General features: G+C 45.6%; 1 protein-coding gene across 1 annotated transcript in view; it reads left to right on the top strand.

Annotated features, from left to right (window-relative positions):
• The first annotated feature begins 1,938 nt into the window (after positions 1-1,938).
• Positions 1,939-23,516, top strand: part of Bbs2 (Bardet-Biedl syndrome 2) — a 35,186-nt gene continuing 13,608 nt past the window's right edge. Inside the window, exons 1-11 of the mRNA XM_051169128.1 lie at positions 1,939-2,116; positions 6,420-6,647; positions 9,930-10,055; positions 11,050-11,112; positions 12,939-13,016; positions 17,637-17,741; positions 17,830-17,916; positions 21,714-21,849; positions 22,057-22,193; positions 22,931-23,075; positions 23,162-23,333. Of these exons, the coding sequence (XP_051025085.1) occupies positions 2,000-2,116; positions 6,420-6,647; positions 9,930-10,055; positions 11,050-11,112; positions 12,939-13,016; positions 17,637-17,741; positions 17,830-17,916; positions 21,714-21,849; positions 22,057-22,193; positions 22,931-23,075; positions 23,162-23,333 (1,394 nt within the window). The 5' untranslated portion in view covers positions 1,939-1,999. The remainder of the gene's footprint in view (positions 2,117-6,419; positions 6,648-9,929; positions 10,056-11,049; positions 11,113-12,938; positions 13,017-17,636; positions 17,742-17,829; positions 17,917-21,713; positions 21,850-22,056; positions 22,194-22,930; positions 23,076-23,161; positions 23,334-23,516) is intronic.

The following is a 23,516-nucleotide window of genomic DNA, read 5'->3' as shown; positions in this document are numbered from 1 at the left end:
CTGCAGCCAGAAGCCTGAAATCAAGACATTAATGGGAGAATGCTTCCTCTGGACATTCTAGGTAAGAATTCCAATCTTTACAAGCCTCCAGGCAAGCCGGGCGTGGTGGCGCACGCCTTTAATCCCAGCACTCAGGAGGCAGAGGCAGGCAGATCGCTGTGAGTTCGAGGCCAGCCTGGTCTACAAAGTGAGTCCAGGACAGGCAAGAAACCCTGTCTCAAAAAAAACAAAAACAAAACAAAAAAATAAAACCCAAAAAATTAGCTTACAAAGTGCCAGGTCTTGTTATGACGTTGCAATACTACTCCATTTGGCTGAGCCTTAACTGCTGGCTCCTCTCCCCATCCTCCCTGTCACCCACCATGCTTACCTTTCCTTCTTCCCCCTCTATTTTTGGTGAGATCATAAGGTGACTTAAGTGGTGTCTTGAGTAGGTTTTGCAGTCTGATAAGATACACCCATGTGTCACAAGGATGTGAGGGTGTTAAAGATAGGTAGGCCCTTTATTTTAGTAGGGTTTGTGTGAGGTTCCTAGCAAATTGCAGGTTTACAGCTGGGAAAGGAGAAAGGGCATGTTTTTAAATTATCTGTATTACTTATATATCAATCAAGACACAGACACTTGTTATATTTTAAAATAGCCTTAGTTAACCTGGAGCAGGGCAGATATCAATCCTCTAAACTACCTTCCACAGTAGGGCCTCAGGCATGGGATCCCTGCCTCAATCCCATGCCATCCGCTTCTAATAACTTTCTATCAAGCTACCTCCCATCCATAATCCCATATACTTGTTCATGTTCTTCATCTGGGCCGATTCTCCAACCACGCCGGCCATGTGCTTCTCCTCCATCTAATCCATAGCGACCTTCCTCTCTTCACTTCAGGTCTCTCTCCTCTTAGCCATCCTTTGTCTTCCCAGAATTCCTCTCTCTCTCTCCTAGCCCCACCTATCTCCTCTGCTCTGCCCAGGTGGGATGGCTTTTTATTAAGCAAAAGGTGGGTCACAGACAAAAAGCAGCAATTAACATAAAAATACATCAGACCATCCCTCAACAGGGATACTGGCCTATATGTTTAGGGCTTACGCAGGATTCACGGTTTTGGTTTTTTTTTTTTTTTTTTTTTTTTTTTTCAACATTCTCAATTAAGTGTCTCTATATATGTAGGCAACGTTCATAACAAATGCTGGAATTCTTGTCTCTCAGTTGATGAGACGCCTTACCTGGACTTGGGACAGAAGCGGTTTCTCCCTCCCTTTGCATCTTTCTCTCCTGCCCTACATTCACTGCCTAAACTACTTAACATGAAACTGGAAAAAAAAAAAAATGCTGTTGTTGTTTTTATTTTGAGGGGATTGTTATTCTCAAATCACTATTGTCATTTGCCTGGGCATTAAAACAGCCAAAGCAAGGGACAGTGCAGGTACGTAAACGTTAGTTCTTATTTTAATATTACATTTTATTTGTCGTGCGTGTGTATGTCTCTGGAGCTGGTTTTCTGCTTCGAACTCGGGTTATCAAGCGTCTTCATCCATTGAGCCATCCACGGGCTTAAAGCATTAGTTCCTAACGAATGCCCCTTTAGAGTGAGTAGCACAGTGTGTGGGGTCTACGAGGGTGCAGCCTGGCTGAGGTGCTAGAGAGAATCCTGAGGCGGTACTGGCTCAGATACTGCCAACCCAGACGCCAAAATGGGGTTACATCTAACACTAATTTACAACAACAACGGAGAAAAAGCGATCGAACCAGGTACGACGCCACTGCGCAGTCGCACCAGCTTGTTTGGGGGGGGGGGGGCCGGGGGGAGGCCTACGGGGCTCTGCAGCTGGGCGGGTTTGCGCAGGCGCAGAGAGAGTCAGCGACTCCGCGTCTCGGTCGCGCGCTCCGGGCGCGGGGCCTGGGGCGTTCGCGGGTTTCGCGTGTCGGCTCCTCCGCCCCTCACTTTCTGCAGGCAGGCTGCCTACCCTGCGCCTACTTTCCGCCCCCAGCTGCCTCCATCATGCTGCTGCCTGTGTTCACCCTGAAACTGCGCCACAAAATCAGCCCCCGCATGGTGGCCATAGGGCGCTACGACGGGACTCACCCGTGCTTGGCCGCCGCCACCCAAGCGGGCAAGGTAACTGCTCCCACCCGAACTCCGCCGGCGTCCAGATCCCGCCCCTCACGCTGCTCCGCCCCCAGCCCGCATTGCCTGGCAACCGGCCGCTACTGTCCTTGGCCTCAGTCTTATCAATATTGGGTTTCGGAGGAACAGCTTTCCGTAGTGGTGACGGTTTTTTATCGCCAGGATCTAACAAGACAATATTTAGGGCAGATCAGGAGCTTAGGGAAGAGACGTCCCGAGGAGGGCTTGGCTAGGATTAGCAGTGATGGCTGACTCCACAGATTCATGGCCAGATGCCCAAAGCCTTTGCTTACCACATCAAGCCTCTTCCACACTTGCCTCTTTACAGGGAGGTGGGGGTAGGGGAGAGAGAGAGAGAGAGAGAGAGAGAGAGAGAGAGAGAGAGAGAGAGAGAGAGAGAGAGAGAGAGAGAGAGAGAGAGAGAGACACTATAGTAACCCCAACGTTAAATTCAGATTGTGTTTTTGGTCTTTGATCACGTACATTCAGAAATTTCCCCATAACTTAAGTATGCATTAAATGGTTATTGTGAGCCACATACTAGGAAAGGTGTCAGGGTCACGGGGATAAAAGATCATTCAACATCCACTTTTACATTTGACACTTCTTTCATCCTAGATTTTGGGGATTCAGAGATAAAATAAGGTCGATGCTTTCAGAAAGCATATAGAAAGACGACAGAAAGGCAGATCAAGGCTCCGTTCATGATGGGTGCATGCGTAAAATACAAGGGCTATAGTGACTCCAAAAAATAAAACTTCTATCGAGTACAAAGTCTTTATGTATGAATTCTCTCAGCATCATTGCTACATACTAACGTAGAACAGCTGTAGTGGATTCTTGCTTTTACTAATCCTAATTTCACACTCTCAGCATTGAACAGACAACAGTAACAATACGCCGTATGGGAAGTAGTCACTCTTAGCGGTTGTTCATTTCTTTTTGTTATTTCCGCTTTACTGATTAGAAATAGTTCAGAGAGGTTCGGTTCAGTGTCTGAGATTGCTCAACTGGAAAGTTCTGGAAGGGAAGATGTATATGGTAGCTCACACCTGTGATTCCAGTACAGGAGAATGAGGCAGTAGGATTGACACCAGTTTGAGGTCAGCTTGGGCTACAGAGTGAGATCCAGTTTGAAAAAAAAAAAAAAAAAAAAAAGTAGTGGGAGTGAGATTGAATGCATGTTGTCAGACCCAGTATGGTTGTCAATTACACATTTTTTTTTAAAAAATTAATTTTAATTTATGTGTGTTGGTGTGAGTGTGTCAGATCTTGGAGTTACAGACAGTTGTGAGTTGCCATGTGGGTTCTGGGACTTGAACCTGGGTCCTTTGGAAGAGCGGGCAGTGCTCTTAACCACTGAGCCATCTCTCCAGCCCCAATTACACATTTGTGTAGTGAGTTTTCAAGACACTTGCATGTATGTTGTATGCTACTTTGTATGCTGTGTCTTGGTATACATAGCTGGAAAGTAATGATTCATTTAAGTTGGTTATGATTTCGTTAACTGGTATAATGAAGTAAGGTCCTGAGCATTGGGTCTGACATGTGATGCTAACTCTAAGAGGCACTAATGAGCCTGATGTAGTTATTCCAGCTACTCAGGAGGCTGAGGTCATAAGTTCAAAGTTAGCCTGGGCTACATAGGGAGACCCTGTCTCAAAAATCAAAATTTCGAAAAGGAGAGTGGGTGGAGAGATTGCTTATTGGATAAAGGCACCTACTGCCAAGCCTGGTGATCTGAGTTCTATCCTAGGGACACACATAGTGGAGAGAGAACTGACTGTTATAAGTTGTCGTGTGACCTCCACTTGTGTGCCATGGAGCCTGAACAGACAGACAGACAGACAGACAGACAGACAGACAGACACACACACACACACACACACACACACACACACACACACTGCAATAAGATAAACTTACAAGGGCTGATGATGTAACTCAGTGGTAGGATGCTTGCCTAACATACTCAACATCCCAGGGTCAATCTCCAGTGCTGCTCCAACCCCAGCACTCACACATTTGAAAGAAATTCACACCCACATGTACATGTGTGCATATACAAATCCATGTTCATAGACAGGAGCTCTGAAGCAATATAAAAGGCTAAAGATACCCCACTGGTGTTTCCTTAGCCCCTAATTTGAAGCCTAATCCTGTCTTAGGGACTTTTCTTAACTCTGAAGATACTGTGGTAAGTGCAGTTTCACCTCTGGAGCCTAAATTCGAGAGAGTACCAGACAGTTAATAGAGCGTGTGTGTGATAGCCGCATGATATATCATGTTAGAGTATGTAATATGATATGAACTGTATATGCTGTAGACACATTGATATATGCATTTAAATCACACACATACTGTGTTCTTCAGAGGAAATAGAAGGATTGATGTAACTTGCTGATTCAGAGTGCAGAGACCGGCCTCTGGCTGCGTTTGTTCAGAGGTCTGAAGGAAATGAAGAACAAGTCTGTAGCTGTGTGGGCTAACTGCTTTGTAGGCAGAAAGATCAGGAAGTGCGAAGGTCTTGGAATGCACCTGAACACGAAGGGACTATGAGGCTTGTGTGGAAGGACCGGGGCCATGAGGCAGCTGGGAGCCTTGTTAGCCATGTTTTTGTTGTTGTCTGTCTTGTTTTTGTTATGTATGGTAGTATACGTTCAGAGTGAAAGGCGTGAATTTAAGCGTGTAGCAAGCAAAGGGAAAGGGAAAATTGGTAGACAGCAGATAGGTAGAAGCCGCAGAGAGATAGCAAAACATCACCAAATTAGGAAGCCACGATGTTCAGCAGAAATGACTGGAGTAGGGCACGCTGGAAGGCAGAAGCAGGCAGGTTTCTGTGAGTTCGACATCAGCCTAGTTTACAAAGCGAGTCCAGGACAGCCAAGGCTACACAGAGAAACCCTGTCTCAGACCAAAAGGAAACAAAGCAAAACAAAACAAAACAAAAAAAACCCTAAAAAACAAAACAAAACAATAATTTAAAAAAATGTCTTTAAAAAAGAGAGAGCAAACAGGTAACACTATTAAATCAGACACTTACAATATCAGGAGTGAGTAGGGATGCCCTCCTGGACCATTCATGTTGGTGTTCTCATCTGGACAGTTGGGAACCAAAAAGCAAAACATTGGTTCACTGGTGAATGGCTCAGCAGGTAGGGGTTCGATCTCTGGGTCTCACATGGTACCAGGAGAGAGTGAAATCCTCAGCTTGTCATTTGTTCTCCATACACGTGCCATGGTGCATGCACATATAAATAAAGTTTAAATTGGTAACATTTTATGGTCTATACACAATGTATATATGTTCTTTAAAAACAAACATTCCAGAGCCGGGCGTGGTGGCGCACGCCTTTGATCCCAGCACTCGGGAGGCAGAGGCAGGCGGATCGCTGTGAGTTCGAGGCCAGCCTGGTCTACAAAGTGAGTCCAGGATGGCCAAGGCTACACAGAGAAACCCTGTCTTGAAAAACCAAAAAACAAACAAACAAACAAACAAAAGAACCCAAACATTCCGGCTGGGTGTGGTGGTATGTGCCAGGATACTTGGACGCTGAGACAGGAGAATCATCAAAAGTTAGAGTTTAAAACCAAAACTAACCAAGCAAACAAAAAACAAGCTAACACCCCCCCCCCAAAAAAAATCCGTAAAAAACCCAAAACCAAAACACATCGCATCCAAGCCTGGCAGCACAGGCCTGTAGTCTTGGCTACTCAATAAACAGAGGCAGGGCTGCCAGTTGAAGATTGGCTTGGGCGATGGAGCAAGAACCTATGTGAGAAATGAAAAAGGGCTAGGGCTGGGGTTGTGCTTGCCTAGCGTGGTCAAAGTCCCAGTTTTAGTCCTCAGTATGCAAATAGGATAAAGACAGGGCAGACTCCCCCAGGTGACAGCATAGCCTGCTCTGCTCCCTGCTGCCGCACCTCTTGGAGTGAAGTTTCATTACATGTAGACCCCAGCCCAGCCTCACAAGGATATTTTATTTATTGAAAAAACAATTAAAAAAATTTTTTTTTTGTTTTCTTCTTTTTGTTTCTTGAGACAGGGTTTGTCTGTGTAGCCTTGGCTGTCATGGACTTGATTTGTAGACCAGGCTAGCCTTGAACTCACAGTGGTCTGTCTGCCTCTGAGCCACCAGGTCAGGCCTTGCACGAGTATCTTATAGATTAATAACTTTACAGATTAAGGTGACTTCTTGCTATTGTTGGTATCTACTAATCAATTTTTTAAAAGTATGTTGTGAACTTGGAATTCTTGGGTGTTTTAAGGGAATATACCTGTTTGGCTTTTCAGGTTTTTATCCATAATCCTCACACGCGGAGCCAGCATTTCAGTGCATCCAGAGTGCTCCAGAGCCCCCTGGAGTCGGATGTTTCCCTCCTCAACATTAACCAGACGGTCAGCTGCCTGGCTGCAGGAGTCTTGAGCCCCGATCTTGGCTATGATGCTCTTTTAGTGGGGACACAGACCAATCTTTTGGCTTACGATATCTACAACAATTCAGATTTGTTCTACAGAGAGGCAAGTATGCCCCCTTTAGCCATCAAGTCCCCATTTCCCATTGATGCCCAGGGTTTTGCTCTTTGCTTTTTTCCTTGATTTTGTCTTTGTTCTGTCAGACAAGTTTTTTTTGTTGTTGTTGTTGACGGTAGGGTTGGGGATTAAACGCAGAGCCTTGGGTGTGCATATAAGTTAAGTGTTGTCTCACTGAGCTGCTATTCCCAGCCCCTGGGAACTCAGTGGGGAACTCAGCTTCTGTTTGGGGGTCATGGTTGGTAAACATTTGGTGACAGTCAAGAGTGTCTCTAGCATGTGTACCTGTGACACCATCTGTCTAGTTCTACTGGGAATCCAGCTAGGATCTGAGCATTCAGCAAACAATTGTCTGGTGGCCCCACAGCTTGTCCAGAGGTCCTTACTGCCACCTGCTGTCTCCATGCTGCTGCTGCTGCAATGCCTGGCCTGTCTGCTTACTATAGGGAACCCAGGTGTGTGTGTGTGTGTGTGTGTGTGTGTGTGTGTGTGTGTGTGTGTTGAGATTAGGTCTCACTTTGGTGTTGCTCTTGAACTATACCTGCTTGTAGAGCTTGTCAGTTCACCTTTTTTTTTTTTGGTCTGTTCATTTTTTAATACATATATATGAGTAAAAAAGTTAAAAAGTTCTCTAAAATTGCTTTTTATTTCTTGAAAAAATTATACAATTATACGATGTATCTTGATCCTATCAACCCTCTGCTCCACTCTGGCCCCCACAACCCATCTCTCTTCTAACCTCATATCCTTCCCTGCCTTTTTTGGGGAGTTTTTATTTTTTTAAATGACAATGGGAGTCCAATGAATGCTGCAGATATGTGCATTGGTGTGGGGCCATCCACTAGGGCATGGGCAACCTACCAGTGGCCACACCCCCAAAAGAGTGACTCCCTCTCCTAGCAGCCAGCAACTGTCAATGGACTCTCAGCTGGGGGAAGGACATATTTTCATGCAAAACGGAAGCATAGTGTACATATGTAGTATTTTTTCTTGTAAAAAAAGTATAATTCATATATTATACGATTCCCATAGCTTATCTCAATAATTAGTTTGGAACCTTTCAGAGTTTTGGAACATTCACTACAATCAGTTTTTTTTCCAAATTATTTGTTTTTACTTTATGTACATTGGTGTTTTACCTGCATGTATGTCTGTGTGAGGGTGTCAGGTACCGCAGAAGTGGAGTCACAGACAGTTGTGAGCTGCCATGTGGGAGGAATTGAAGAGCAGCCAGTGCTCTTAACCTCGGAGACATCTCTCCATTGCCAATACTCAGTTTTAAGCCCTTTTTATCACCTCCAAGAGAAACTTCGTGCCCCCAAACAACCATCCGTTTCCCCTTTAGCTTCTAGCCTTAGCTAGCCAGTATCTGTTTTCATGAGTATGGAATCGTGTCTGTGGGGTTTGCGATGGCCTTTTTTCCCAGCATGCTTTCCAATCTGGCCCATTTTGTATTATGTGTTAGTGTTTCTTCATTTCTTTTTATAGCAGAATAATGTGCCTAGTTAGCTTTCTTAAAAAAAAAAAAATTATCATGCCAGGTGTGATGGTGCATGCCTTTAATCCCAGCACTCAGGGAGGTAGAGGCAGGCAGATCTCTGTGAGTTCGAGGCCAGCCTGGTCTACAGAGGGAGTCCAGGACAAGGCTCCTGCCTTGGCTTCCCCTGTAGCCCAGGTGACCTCAGGCTTGCAGCTCCCGTCAGGGTTCGAGGCCCAAACCACCAGGCCAGATGAATTTTCCATAGTGTTAAGTTGTGCTCTAAGGGATTCCTGTTTTTCTGCTTCCTTCTTAGAGTACCTAAACACACACACACACACACACACACACACACACACACACACACACACACACGCACACACACACACACACACTTTTTGCTGAGACAGGGTTTCTCTGTTTAATAGTCCTAACTGTCCTGGAACTTTGTCTGTAGACCAGGCTGGCCTCGAACTCACAGCCATCCACCAGCCTCTGCTTCCCCGAGTGCTGGGATTACAGTCGTGTGCCACCCTACTCGGCTGCCATGGGTACTTTTTAATCACTGCTTATCGGAGCTTGGGAAAGGATTTACCAGTCGGTATTTGCATTTCATTGCTGTTTATGCTTCCTTTCTACTGAGTTTCTTGTTTAGTGTTTTCCTGTTTGTGGTGTATTAGCAGAAAATTGTTAGCTATATTCATTCTACTCACTTTTCCACTTCATTATTATCTTTCATGTTTGTTTGTTTATTTATTGTTTTGTTTTGTTTTTGTTTTTTGTGAGAGGGGCTTACCATGTTTGCTGATCTCAAACTCCCAGACTCAGGCAGTTCTCCTGCCTCAGCCCCGTGTTTCGCTGGGACTACAGGTACAAACCTGGCTCCTATTGTTTACTGTTTAAATTTATGTCTTGTTTCACTGATCTGGTGGCAATTTGAATTTCTTTTCTTTTTCTTTTTCTGTTTTTTCGAGACAGGGTTTTTCTGTGTAACAGCTGTGGCTGTCATGGAACTCACAGAGATCCTTCTGCCTCTGCCTCCCAAATGCTGGGCATTAGAGGTGTGCTGCACCACCGCCCGGCGGCAATTTGAATTTCTTATAAGGACTGCCTTTATTATATATGTGCACACGTGTGCGCTCGCACAGCACACACACACGCATACTCACAATATGTCTTTAAAATACCCTAGGTTAGCACGCAGTGCGTGGTGTTCCGTCGTTCATGAGTGTCGCAGTTGTTCGTCCCTCCTGCCCCCATTGCCTGCCAGCTGCTCCCTTTCTCAGTTACTAGCCCCTTCTGTCTTCTTTCCACATGTATTCTACTAGCCTTTCTATTTCCTATTTCTTTTATACTCAATCTTTCCCTTATATTTATGTATAATTATATGTAATTAATGATATACCCCTCCGTATATATTTAATTTTTCATACTTACAAGATTATATAATACTGTACATAGTGGTACAAAATGATTTCTATCTGAAAGAGCTCAAATAAATTTCAGAATTTGAGTGTTTAAAGGTACATGCTTTGGTCATTGGGAAGATCTGTCTCTCTGAAGTCCTGGAAAGCCCAGGATTGTCAAAACTGTGTGTTGTAGCAGCTCAGTGTGAGAGCCAGGATCTCTCCTTGTTCATGCCCAGCCACAGTGTGGGGCCCTAGAGAAGCCTAGGTGCTCTCTTAGGGGACGAGGGAAGAGTCCGTTGAGTACCTAGAGAAAACACTTATAATTTCCCCCCTAGCGTGCCGGCACAGCACTGAGCCCTGTCTTCTTCTTCTTCTTCTTCTTAGGTAGCAGATGGGGCAAATGCCATTGTGCTGGGAACGCTGGGAGATATTGCCCAGCCTCTTGCCATCATCGGTGGAAATTGTGCTCTTCAGGGATTTGATCACGAAGGAAATGATCTCTTTTGGACGGTATGAAGAGTTAAACATTTTGGTATTTTAAGCATTCCTTTTTTCTTTTCTTTCTTTCTTTTTTTTTTCTTTTTCTTTCTTTCTTTTTTTTTTTTTTAACACAGGGTCTCTCTGTGTAGCCTTGCCTGTTCTGGACTCACTTTATAGACCAGGCTAGCCTCGAACTCACAGTGATCCACCTGCCTCTGCCTCCCAAGTGCTGGGATGAAAGGCGTGCGCCACCATGCCTGGCTAGCATATCTACTTTTAGATCTTTTTTTTTTTTTTTTTTTTTTTTTTTTTTTTTTTGAGACAGGGTCTCTCTGTGTAGCCTTGGCTATCCTGGAGTAGCTTTGTAGAGCAGGCTGGCCTTGAACTCACAGCAATCTGCCTGCCTCTACCTCCCGAGTGCTGGGATCAAAGACGTGCGCCACCACGCCCAGTTCCTTTTAATTCTTTTTAGGTGTTTCTTAACTACTGGCTGCATTGAATAACAGTTTTTTTAAAAAGTGAACAGGGCAATAGCCCTGAGGCGATGGCTGTCGCTAGAGTACTCTTCAAAGCCTTCAGACCTAAGTTCAGTCTTCAGAACCACATTAAACCATTGGCTCCACCTGTCGGAACTTGTGGTCCCAGCACAGGATGTGGAGAGAGGGAGGCTCTGGGGTTCACTGGCCATCCTATCTAATCTGGTTGGGAGCTGCAGGCCAGTGAGAGACCCCATCTCAAAAGAAGTGGATAGTGTTCCTGCGGGTGACACCTGAGGCTGCTCCAACATCCCTAGGCGTACTCACACATGTACACATGCTTCCACACCCACACAGAGTATAGAACAGGAACATGTGTATACACACATGCACAAGAAATAATTTTTAAAAGGATAATATTTATATTGACAATGTGGGCAATGTTGAGAAATCCCTGGTAGTTTCTGTAAGCCTACCCTTCATAAGGCTAATACGCTTAGATGAAATAAACAAGGGTCACTTATTGATGACTTTCTCTTCTATTTCAGGTGACTGGAGACAACGTTCATTCCTTGGCTCTGTGTGACTTTGATGGTGATGGGAAGACAGAGGTGTGTGGCTCTGCTCAGCTGAATATGTTTTTTATGACAGTGACATGAGCTTTTCATGGCTGTTTTTTAGCTGTGAGCTCACTGGTCTTTGTCTCTCCTTTCTGTCTCCTCTCTCTCCTAGCTCTTCCGGCTCCACTTCCCCCTCTCTTCTCTCTCTCTTTTCATCTCTCCCCCTCCTCCTCTTACTGTCCATGTCTCTGAGACTTAGGATGATGGGAGCTCAGTTACATTCGTGCTCTTATAAACTGCTTCGGATGCTTTGGGATATTAAGTCATTTTTCATTTTGGCTGGAAAAAGTATTTCTGTTGAAATTCTAATAATTCTACCTATATAAGAAATTACCGTAGAAATTAGACCCTTGGGAAATTGGTATGTGTACAGTGTCTGCTGGGCCCTAACTTAGCCTCCTGTCCGTGCACACTGGACTCTGGTGTTTGAGACAGGGTTTGTTGTAAATGAACCATGTGAGAAACACAGACGAATATGTTTGTGTCTTTCCATAACACTGGATTTATTAAATAACAATAAATTGACAGGGTGCCAAGGTTTTGTTGGCAGCAGTTCTCAAGTGGTCCCACTTTCCTTGCTGGCCCTGGCTGAGACAAATAGACTTCTTTCATTCTAGTTGTAATTACTAGTGTTACTCTTAGCCCATGCGCTGGACAACACAGAGTAAGTATATGCGTGTAGCATTGCACAATACGTATGCATAGCTGTGAATGTGTGTGTGTAGGCACAGTGTGGCTGCAGAGCGTTAAAGGCCTGAGAGGCAGGGGAGCTAATGGGGATTCAGATAGTCTTGGTCAGTCTCTGTCAACTGGGGAGCTTCGGTCTCACGCAGGAGCTCCCGCAGCAGCTGCTCCCATCTTGCTGCCAGCTTGCCCTTAGGTGGAGTCAGGCCGCAGGGTCAGCGTGCAACTGCGGGGGAGGCTGCAGAAGAGAAGGTCAGGACCAGGGCTGGGCGGATAGATGGGCAGATGGCAGTTTGAGGAGACCGCATCCGTACCAGGGACTTAGCTAAGCTGAAGACCCTCAGACAGGTCAGAGGGACACCATTGCAGTGTCAAGTGCCCACCTCTTTGTGGGGTCCAGGTGAAGGAATTGCACCCCTTCCTTAGTCTGAGAGGTCCAGTAAGCTCTCAGGCATGGTTTTCCTGATATTATTTTAATACATCATGTGCTCCCACAGCCCTCTTTTACCTCAGTAAAATGACAGCATTCTATTTCTAGAAATAAGTCCTTCATCAGTCTGTGTTGCCTGGGTGTGCACTCCTGGACAGATGATGCATTCATGTCTTTACCAAGGTGTACAGTCCAGTCTCTGAGGGCAGGGTCAGTCTGAACCAGCGTGGAACTCAGGCACAGCCTGAGCACTGCAGCGGGAGGCAGCAGCAGCAGGGGGCGGTGCAGGCTCAGGATGGAGCTTGCCCTGGCTTGCTTGCCCCTGCTCTGCAGGATTAGCAGTGTAGAGCCACTTTTTCTCTTCTGACCAAATCAGTTACAACCCCCTTGAGCATTGTATTTCTAGAGGACTGGAACCTGTGGCTAGCAACAGCTGCAAGGAAGCGCTTTTTTTTTTTTGTTTTGTTTTTTGTTTTTGTTTCGTTTTTTGAGACACGGTTTCTCTGTGTAGCCTTGGATGTCCTGGACTCGCTTTGTAGACCAAGCTGGCCTCTAACTCACAGCGATCCACCTGCTTCTGCCTCCCAAGTGCTGGGATTAAAGGCGTGCACCACCACTGCCCGGCTTTTTTTTTTTTAAATTATACAACTTTGCTGTGTTTATACATTAAAGTATGATGCTGTGATCCCCTTTCCTTTTTCAGCTTCTTGTCGGATCTGAAGATTTTGACATCCGAGTATTTAAAGAAGATGAGATTGTGGCTGAAATGACAGAAACAGAGGTAGGAAGTGGTGCTGCAGAGTGGTGACCTTAGGCTAGCATAGGGCGTGCTGGGCCTCACCTCACAGTCCAGGGTGCAGAATGGTGACTTTGGAGTGGGTGGGACTGTAGTGCACTCAGAGAAGACTACCAGGTGTCACCTCACAGCCCAGGGTCTTTAGGAGAAAACCTATTCATATTCTTTTTATTACAATTGTTGTTGTTAGTTGAGACAGGTTCTGTTTATGTGCTTCTACTTGGTCTAGAATTTAACATATAGACTTAGGTGGGTCTCAGACTCACAGGTATCCGTGTGTTGCCACCCCCACTGTTTTTGTTTTTTGTGAGACAGTCTCATGTAGGCCTGACTGTTTCCAACTCTTGAATGTTGGGATTATAGGTGTGCACTGCCATGCCTCGCCTAGACTTACTTCTTTTTTTCTTTTTTTAAAAGATTTATTTATTTACTATTATATACACAGTGCTCTGCTTGCATGTCCACATGCAGGCCAGAAGAGGGCATCAGATCACATAGATGACTGTGAGCCACCATGTGGTTGCTGAGTATTGAACTCAGGACCTCTGGAAGAGCAGTTAGTGCTCTTAACCTCTGAGCCATCTCTCTAGCCCCAGACTTACTTTCATATAAAGTTACATTATGGACAGAGAAGTGAAGGTGAGAACTGAGTGCAAAAAGTTGAGCCCCTGACGAGGGACAGAGGGGACCAGGGTCATGGTAATGTGCTTATGGGAGCTTTTCCATGATGGGCCCCTGCATTTTTTGTTTTGTCTTGTTTCCTGAGACAGAGTCTCACGCTATAATAATCAAGGCTGGCCTTGAACTCATTGTGTATCCCATGTTGACTTTGAACTCATGGCGATTCTCTTGACTCAGCCTCCTAGGTATTGAGATTACATGTGAGTTGCCATGCCTAGTTTTCCTAGATTAAAAAAAATATATATTTTAAATGGGTGTTTTGCCTGCATATAAATCTGTGAACCATGTGCTTGCTTGGTGCCTGCACAGGCCAGAAGCAGGTGTTGGATTGTCTGGAACTTGAGTTCCAGAAGGTTGAGAGCCACCATGTGGGTGCTAGGAATCAAACTTGGGCCATCTCTCCAGGACCTTATTAGATTCTTTTTGTAAACTTATTTATTTTTATCTTATGTACAGTGGTATTTTGCCTGCAAGTATGTCTATGTGAGGATGTCAGATCTTGGAGTTAACAGATAGTTGTTAAGCTTCCATGTGGGTGCTAGGAATTGAACCCAGGTCCTCTGGAAGAGAAGTCAGTACTCTTAACTGCTGAGCCATCTCTCTAGTACCCCCTTATTAGATTCTTAAAGCCTTCCCTAAAGGACTCCCACCCCCCCCCCCCAAAAAAACAGTGTGCATGTCACTGGCCAGCCAGGGTGGGCCCTGCTTTATTGTGTCTTTCATCCTAATGTGTAGTGACTCTTTCCTGTTTGATGGGGACCATTTGAGAGTTCTTTGAAGCACATCTTCCCTAAGTCCTAGAAAAGGGGAGCGGAGCTTGGGATGGAGCCAAGGACCAGAGTGGAGTTGTTGCTTCTCTAATCCACAAAGTAAAGAAAGGCGTGGACCAAGGAGACTCTCTCTAAGGACCTGGTGTCTTAGTGTCACTATTGCTGGGATGAAACACTATGATCAAAAGCAACTTGGGGAGGAAAGGGTTAATTTGGCCATTTCCTGAGTCATAATCCACAGAGGGAAGCCATGGCAAGATCTCAAACAGGGCAGGAACCTAGAGGCAGGAGCTGATGCAGAGGCCAAGGAGGGTGCTGCTTCCTGGCTTGCTCCCTATGACTTGCTCAGCCTGTTTTCTTATAGAACCCAGGACTGCCAGCCCAGGGATGGCACCACCCACAATGGGCTGGGCCCTCCCCCATCAATAACTAAGAAAATGCCATACAGCTCAATCTTATGGAGGCATTTTCTAGATTGAGGCTGTCTCCTCTCTGATGACTCTAGCTTATGTCACGTCATAAAACTTGCCAGCACGCACTCAGTCTGGAGCTAACTTTATAGGGCTGCTCATTTGCAGTCCTTGTTTTCCTGTCCCTTTGACTTGCTGTTGGGTGGCTTTTCCCTATGTGCCTATCCAGGTTTGACAGCTAACAGTGCACAGTACTTAGTCTTGCAGGAGGATGCCCTGAGCTAAGTGATCCTGGGTCCTACACACTGCTTGGTATTCACAGTTACATGAAGTGGGCAGTCTGTGGAAAGCCTGTAGGTGTGAAGGAAATTACACAACCACTCTCTGCCTTGTACAGTTGATCTCTTCATATCTTTTATATTGGGGTCAGAATTAGAACTGGCCTGTAGGATCAGTGATGTCGTTAAACCCAGGTTCAGCACCACATTTTCATCCCTTGAACTGAGGTCAGTCCTTAGAAAGCCCTGTAGCATGTGTACTTCTGTTTGTGGCTGCACAGCATGTGAGTTTGTTTGTTTGAGCTTCTGGTTTGGGAAAGGTTGTCCATTCTTTTACCTCTGGCACACCTTAATTATATTATAAAAAAGTATGCAGATAAAAATCAGTTGTAAAGCTGGGCGTGGTGGCGCACACCTTTAATCCCAGCACTAGAGAGGCAGAGGCAGGCGGCTCAATGTGAGTTTGAGGCCAGCCTGGTCTACAAAGTGAGTCCAGGACAGCCAAAGCTGCACAGAGAGACCCTGTCTCAAAAATCCATCCCCCCAAAAAAACTATACAACAAGCTATAGTGTAAGTTAAGCGAGGCAGTCAGTGAAACCTTTTGTGCTGATGAGCAGTAGGCATCTATTATTGCTCAGCCCATTTCCTTCCTAAGTCTACATGTCTGTTAGTTTTCAAAATACTATTCTGAAATTTCCCACCTAGCTTGATCCAACGTTGTGAATTTTTTAAAAATCCGACTATCGAGCCGGGCGTGGTGGCGCACGCCTTTAATCCCAGCACTCGGGAGGCAGAGGCAGGCGGATCGCTGTGAGTTCGAGGCCAGCCTGGTCTACAAAGTGAGTCCAGGATGGTCAAGGCTACACAGAGAAACCCTGTCTTGAAAAAAACAAACAAACAAAAAAAATCCGATTATCCAACTGCAAAGTAGACAACAGTTCATAGAGAGGAGGACTTTGTAGACTCAATTTTCTTAACCAAAATATTTTATTAACAATTTATGGACCAAGCCTACGTCAGTTATAAGCTGATTAACCCAAACAGTAGGAAATGAGGATTAATTGACACAACAACAAAACTTTAAGGATATCAGTCCCCAGGAATGATTCTCTGGTCGGGAGCCGCAGGATTTCTTCCACTGGAACGGGGTGGGGGGGGGGGGGCGCGGTGGTAACCAGACCCCAGAGCCTCAGCAGGAGCTGGAGCTCTGAAGTCTTCCCTCAAGTGGTTTTCTCTAGGAAGTGTCTTGAAGGGCAGCGATAAACAGCCAAATCTATCCCAAGTCTCCAATCCGCCCTGCCCCAGTTCTGGGCTCATTTATGTATCTCCTCCCAGAGTCTGTTCATGGGATCTTTTTCATCTGGTAGCAATTAAGCTCCTGCACGAGGTGGTTGCTCTTCTAGTGAATTAACATCACCTGTTCTCTTACTAGGCCGTTCGATCCCACACTTGGGATCCTAAAGAACAGGTTTCTCTCCTTCAGGACTTGTTTGCGCAGTGGTGGATGTGAGTCCCGCTGGGCTGGCTTCCTCTTGGTCCTGGTTTTCTTGGAGGGAAGCACAGTTCAAGCCGCCTTTAGCCAAGTGAAGCAGGGAGATCTGGGGCCCAATGTTTCTGTGGAGCTTTCTGAGGCAGATGCCATGTTCATGGAGGTCAGCTGATGTGTTACCCTCTCAAGTGGTGATGGATCTCCCTTTAGAGTATTTCATTTTGGGCTGGAGAGATGGCTCAGTGGTTAAGAGCCCTGTCTGCTCTTCCTAAAGGTCCTGAGTTCAATTCCCAGCAACCACATCGTGGCTCACAACCATCTATACTGAGATCTGGTGTCCTCTTGTGGTGTGCAAGCTCACATGCAGGCAGAACACTGTATAAATAATAAATAAATACATCTTTAAAAAAAAAAAAAGACAGAGTATTTCATTTTATGACCCTTCCTCCCTGACTGGCCTGGAACTTGGAGCCTTTCTCGTGCCTCAGCCTTTTTGTGATCCCCTTGAAAAGCCTACAAAGTGGTTGGGGACTGGGGCTCACAAACAGCCATTTTTGATACAGATGCTTTCTGAGGAGTCCATCTCAATTTACCCCAGATTGAGAAGGCAGGGACAGAAACCATTCCACTCAAATCTGGCTGGGTGAACCCATGAGTTTAACTGAGGCCTCATACATCACTGCAGAAGTCTCCCTTCCCCTCAGCAACTGTTAGCGCCATAAACTTGGGGGAGGGGGAGGCCCTGTGCTCCTTGTGACATTGTGAGCCCTAGTGCGGCTTCCGAGAGTGAATGTTAATGGCCCTGTCTTGTGAAGGTCTGCGGTGAACACGCACAGCTGTTCTGATTTCTAGATAACGATGGCCATGTGGTGCCTAGAGGACCAAGGTCTTCAATACAGCCATGTGGTTTTACAAGGTTACGTGTGAAGTTAAAGTTGAGCCTTGCTGAATCACTTTCTCCTGTGCTGTTTTGCAGATAGTCACCGCTCTGTGTCCCATGTATGGCAGTCGGTTTGGTTATGCCCTTTCCAACGGCACAATTGGAGTTTATGACAAAACAGCCCGATACTGGAGAATTAAAGTTAGTACAGTTCAGCCTCCCCTGTTCTGGGAGATGATACTTCTGACACTGAGAAACTCCTTTACTAATTATTGGAATTCTTTTTCAGTCCAAAAACCATGCCATGAGCATTCATGCTTTTGACATTAATTCTGATGGAGTGTGTGAACTGATAACTGGGTGGTCTAACGGAAAGGTAAGTTCAAGTTAGGAAATGCCCATATAACTCAAAGTAGCATTGTTTATGGGTATTGGCTGCACTACTTAGATATAAACCTGGGTCAGTCTTGCCATGTTATTTCTTCCTGCTATAAGGCAGATGTGTCCTTTTAGCCTTGTAAACCATACTTAGGAGAAAATCTGGAGAGAGAGTTTTTCTCAGTCTCTTCTTTAAAGGCATGGCAAACCATCCATCAGATTGATTGTAGATGTAGGCCAGTAAATAAAATTAATAATCTAATAGTGAGCTGTATGAACAGCTCTTTTGTAGAATTAACAGGAAGGATCGTGTTAGGGTATCAATTCCGCACTTATAACTTCAAAGTAAAATACCTTTGCTTTCTTTGCTCTTTAAACTTCAAATCAGGATTTCTCAGTGTTTTGGCAAGTCAAGATAGTCAGGCAGCTTCCAGGTCTCCACGGATACTGTTTGTACTAACTTCTTGCTCTATTAGTGTTGGACTGCTCAGGAGACCAGCTAATCCTGCCTTTTCTTCTGGGCTCTTCTTTACCTTTGGCCAGGGCCCCTGCCTTCCTTTGAGGTCATTTAAAAAACACATGCTAGAAAGTTAGGTTGGCTCTTGTCAGCTCAGTTTTGCCCTTGGCATGGGTGTTGAACGTTGTAAAGGAAGAATGTGTCATCGTTACTTATTAAGACTTTTCAAAGATCATACACTGGTTATTTGTTCATTAGGCTGTGGTGACAAATAACATTGCCTGGGTACTGATAAGCAGTGGGAATTTAATCCCATTGTTTTGCGGTTGGGGGCTCTAACCTCGGGGTGTAGTGGATTTGGTGTCTGGGGATGGTGCGGCCTTGTAGGTAGCTGTCTTCTCGCTGTGACCTCACACAGCAGGAGGGGCTGAGACATCTCCCAGGTAGGGGGTGTTTTTGAAAATACTGTTCATTTTTCTGTTTTGAGATAAGGTACTGTTATGTTGCCCAAACAGTACATCCCATACTGCCTTCAAAACCACCTCTCAGCTGTGAGAACTCTAGGTGGGCATCCTCACACAGGGGTTTGGGGGTGTCTTATATGTTCACTAATCTCACACAAGGGTACCTTTCAGTGGTACTATACTGTCACCTTGTGGGTAGGGTTACAATGTACAGGTTTCAGGGAGAAGCAAACATTCAGGTCCTAGCAGACCACATTCTTGGAGAACAGAAACTACTGTGGTTGAGTCAAGAATGTGGAATTACTGCCAAGAGCCAGGCATGGTGGTATATGCTTATACTAACTGGACTTTAGAGGTAGATGAAGGAGGACATTGAATTCAAGGCCAGCCTGGGCTATGGAATGAGACGCTCAACAGAGCCAAGGAAAAAAGATGCCTTTGGAAAACTAGACCTACAGGTCTATAGTAAAGGTTTTCAAACTGAGCATTTTTATTACCTAAACTCCTCAAGAGCTTAGAGAAGTGAAGGACGCTTTGCAGTTATCAGTACTTAGCAGAAATAGCAAAGAGGGAAAATGGACGATTCGACTGTGCATGAATGCTGCTAGCTTAAAGTCTATTACTAAGGTGGAGGCTGCCTACTCCTTCTTTATTGGATAAGCCAAAGTGTAGAGTGTTCCAGAAATAAATGTGCAGGCTGCTTTGTTAACAAAGAGACAGTCTTGTTTGCCAAGCATCGTGGACGTGCAGTGCGGAGGTGCTTACCTCCCTCCCTGGGAAGAAGCAGGTTGAGCCCTGCCTGAGTCACAGGGCCAGGTTAGTGTTTGAGAGCTCCGGTAAAGCCCGCATCTGCGTAGGCTCTGGTAGCCATAATCCCAGGGTGCATGTGATGTAGCCATATGCAGTGTGTTGAGTGGGCTGTGCTTCAGAGAAGAGGCACGCTGAGAGTTTTGTATTTGGGTTGTAAAGTTTTACCCAGAAGGATATTTCTGAAAAGATAAAATAGTGACTAGCATTGCCCACCTGGCCAGAGTTTCTGTAGTGGCCTTTGATTAGCATGTGCGCCTTTGCCTGCCCCAGTCATTTCAAGGGAAAAGCCCTCAGTACTGTTCTTGAGATGTCTTTGCAAGTGATCGGCCACATGTTTATTGTAAGAGCCCTAAGATGGCCAAGTAGTTTTTATGAGGAGAGGATGAGGCTAGTAGAAAAGGTTGGATAGTTGCTATACATGGTGACACACAACTTAATGCCAGCGCTGGAAGGCAGAGGCAGGAAGATCTCTGTGAGTTCAAGGCCAGCCTGGTCTACTTGGACAGTGCTAGTACAGCCAGAGATACAGTGAGACTGTGACAAAAAAAAAAAAAAAAAAAAAAAAAAAAAAGAAAAGAAAGAAAGAAAAGGTTACATGGGCGTGGTAATGCATGCCTTTAATTCCAGCACTGGGGAGGTAGAGGCAGGTGGATTGCTGTGAGTTTGAGGCCAGCCTGGTCTACAAAGAGAGTCCAGGACAGCCAAGGCTACACAGAGAGACCCTGTCTCGGGGAAAAAAAAAAGAAATAAAAGGTTACTTACTATATGGTATAACATTGGGCCAATTTGGTATTGATTAAATGTTAGGTATAAATATATTTTATATGTGTATAAATCATACTGCTTAAAAGAAATTATATATATGTATTTATGGGGGCAGCAAGTGTGCCTTGGTACATGTGTGGGGATCAGAGGACAGCTGGAAGGAATCAGTTCACTCCTTCCACATGGTCCTGGGGCTCCAACTCAGGTCATTAGACTTGGTACCTCCTACCGAGACATCCTGCCAGTCCATAAAGCAGTAAATTATATGCAAACCTTGTTTTGTTTTTGAGATAGAGTCTTACATAGAGCTGAAGCTTTCCCTAACTCACTGTGTAGTCTTAGCTGGCCTTGAACTCAGGGCCAACCTCCTGCCTCAGCGTCTTGATTGCCAGAGTTAGACATATACCCAACATGTAGAGTTGATGTTCCTTGTCTGCTTCCATGTGTGCTTAACCCGCTTTACTGTGTTAGCACTTTCAGGGCTCTGTTCGTCCTGAGAGGCGTGGGCACTGCTTTCCCTCTTGTTCTTGATCTCCATGTGAAACTGTGAACAGAAAGTTAAAACACTTGCCTAAGACCTCAGAAGGGGCTTGTGGCAGGGTGGAATCTGCCGGCCCAGGCAAATGCGCCTTGAAGCCCATTCCTTTCGTCCCATGCTGTGTGTGCTTTATGACCCGCCTCTCAGCAGACCCAATTCTTCACAGGGGACACTGTGGGGAAGATGGCTTGTATTGAACGACAGGGAAGGACAGCTACTTTGAGGTCATTTAAATCCCTCTGGCTCCAGCAGCTGTAGACATCTCTAAGAGAAGCCATAGGCCCGCCCTGGTTGTGTATGTGTGTGTGTGTGTGTGTGTATGAGAGAGAGAGAGAGAGAGACAGACAGATAGACAGAGACAGACAGACAGACAGACAGACAGACAGACAGCAGAGACAGAGACAGAGCCTTATATAGTCCAAGCTGGCTGCAAACATAATATGTAGCTGAGGATGACCGTGCACCAATCCTCCAAGGACCACAGGTGTGTGTCATGCCTGGCTAGTCTAAGTAACATTTTTTTATTCTTTTGAGACAGGGTCTATATATCCTTTTGCTGTCCTGGAACTCTTTTTGTAGACCAAGGTAGCCTCAATTCAAAGAGATCCTCCTGCCTCCAGAGTGCTGGGATTAAATCGTGAACCATTACACCTGGCTTTGGACTAAGTGACTTTTAAAGCTAGTTATCTTAAATTTTTTTTGTTGCTGTTTGTTTTTAAACTGCAGCACCCATGACTTTTATGCTTTTGTTTCATTTTTAGGTTGATGCTCGAAGTGACCGGACTGGGGAGGTCATATTTAAAGACAACTTCTCTTCTGCTGTTGCTGCTGTGGTGGAGGGAGACTACCGGATGGATGGCCATGTTCAGTTAATCTGCTGCTCGGTGGATGGCGAAAGTAATTGGGCTAAGAAAAATCCTTGAAAAGTCAAAATTTCAATTTGATTGGGTTAAAATGCCAACTCTGCAGTATTTTTTTTTTTTAAGCTTTTCCAACAAATTCACCTAAGTCTAGAAGATGAGAACATAGTTTCGGTTGTTCTGGGCAGGTCACTGCTGGGCTAAAGTAGACGTGGCTATGCTTAGGGTCCTGTCCTCTGTTCAGTCCGAGGCTACCTGCCAGGCACCGCGGAGATGAAGGGCAGCCTCCTGGACACAAGTGTGGAGCAGGACCTGATACGAGAGCTGAGTCAGAAAAAGCAGACTCTGTTGCTGGAGCTCCGCAATTACGAGAACACCAAGGTGGGCTCCACTGCAGAGGGCGTAGAGTTGAACACGTTGGGACTAGCCAGGACGCTCTGCAAGGGTGGGAGAGCACCGAGGTCAGTGCTGGCCAGGGGCTGGGCCCTCCCGACGACCCGCAGAAATGCAGAGTGCCTCAGCCTTCTGGCTGCTGCTAGAATGAAGAGGTTTAAAAGCTGGACTTGGTGGCAAACAATGCAATCCCAGTGCTCAGGCCAAGAGGAGGCTCCTGAGTTCTAGCCTGGATTACACAGCCAGACCTTGTCTCGGGAAAAGGAGAAAGAAGGGCTGGAGAGATGGCTTAGCAGCTAAGAGTGTATACTGCTCTTGCAGAGAAGCACCTTTGGGTCTTAGCACCCACATTGGGTGGCCCATAGCCACCTGTGACTTTGGGAGACACTCTACCCTATCTGCACTCACCAGGCATCGCATCCACACCTGCTTACCTAATTAGAAATGAATATAAAATGTTTTTAAAAGGAGAGGTACAAGATGAGAAAGAGAGACAGACACACAGACACATACATTTGTAAAGGGCATGATGAGGTGCAGTGGACCACAGAGGGGGACAAAGGGTGGGTCTTGCCCACATAGCCAGATACAAACAAGGCGAGTGGGATTCAGGGGATTGCAAAACTCAGATTAGTAAGGGAGGGTCCATGAGGCCAAATAGCCACCATTTAACTTGGACTTCAGTTCACTGACCGACTAAGCTGAAGTTAGGGGATGTCTTACAGGCAGAACTGAACAGTCCCCTGAGTGAGGCGGACGGGCAGAAAGGCATAATCCCAGCCAACACCAAGCTGCACACTGCCCTCTCAGTCAGCCTGGGCAGTGATGCACAGGATGCCCACGCGGAATTATGCATTTCCACTTCCAATGGTAAGAAACTACATTCAGCTGGTATTGGTAGGTGCCCATGCTGTCTTGGAGTAGTTCCTAAAACCTCGCTTTTCCTCTTCTGACAGATACCATTATCCGAGCAGTACTAATTTTTGCAGAGGGAATTTTTGTGGGTGAAAGCCATGTGGTCCACCCCAACATTCACAACCTTTCCAGCTCCATCCGTATCCCGATTACACCTCCCAAAGATGTCCCTGTGGATCTGCACTTGAAAATCTTTGTGGGTTACAGAAGCAGGTGACCCCTTCCGTCACAGGGCATTTCTATAGAGACAAGGGAAAAATGGGTTGGTTTGCTAGTACAGTTGTCCTCTGTCAGACCCGAGAAGCCACTGAAGGATCTGCTCCACAGCCAGGGTTTCCCCATGCCCTTTTATTTCCCTAATTTGAATTCTTTTCAAAGAAAAACAGAGCTATGTGA

Source organism: Acomys russatus, chromosome 26, assembly GCF_903995435.1.
Source record: "Acomys russatus chromosome 26, mAcoRus1.1, whole genome shotgun sequence".
NCBI lineage: Eukaryota > Metazoa > Chordata > Mammalia > Rodentia > Muridae > Acomys > Acomys russatus.
The sequence above is the reverse complement of the archived record's forward strand: the minus strand, read 5'-3'. Positions and strand labels throughout refer to the sequence as shown.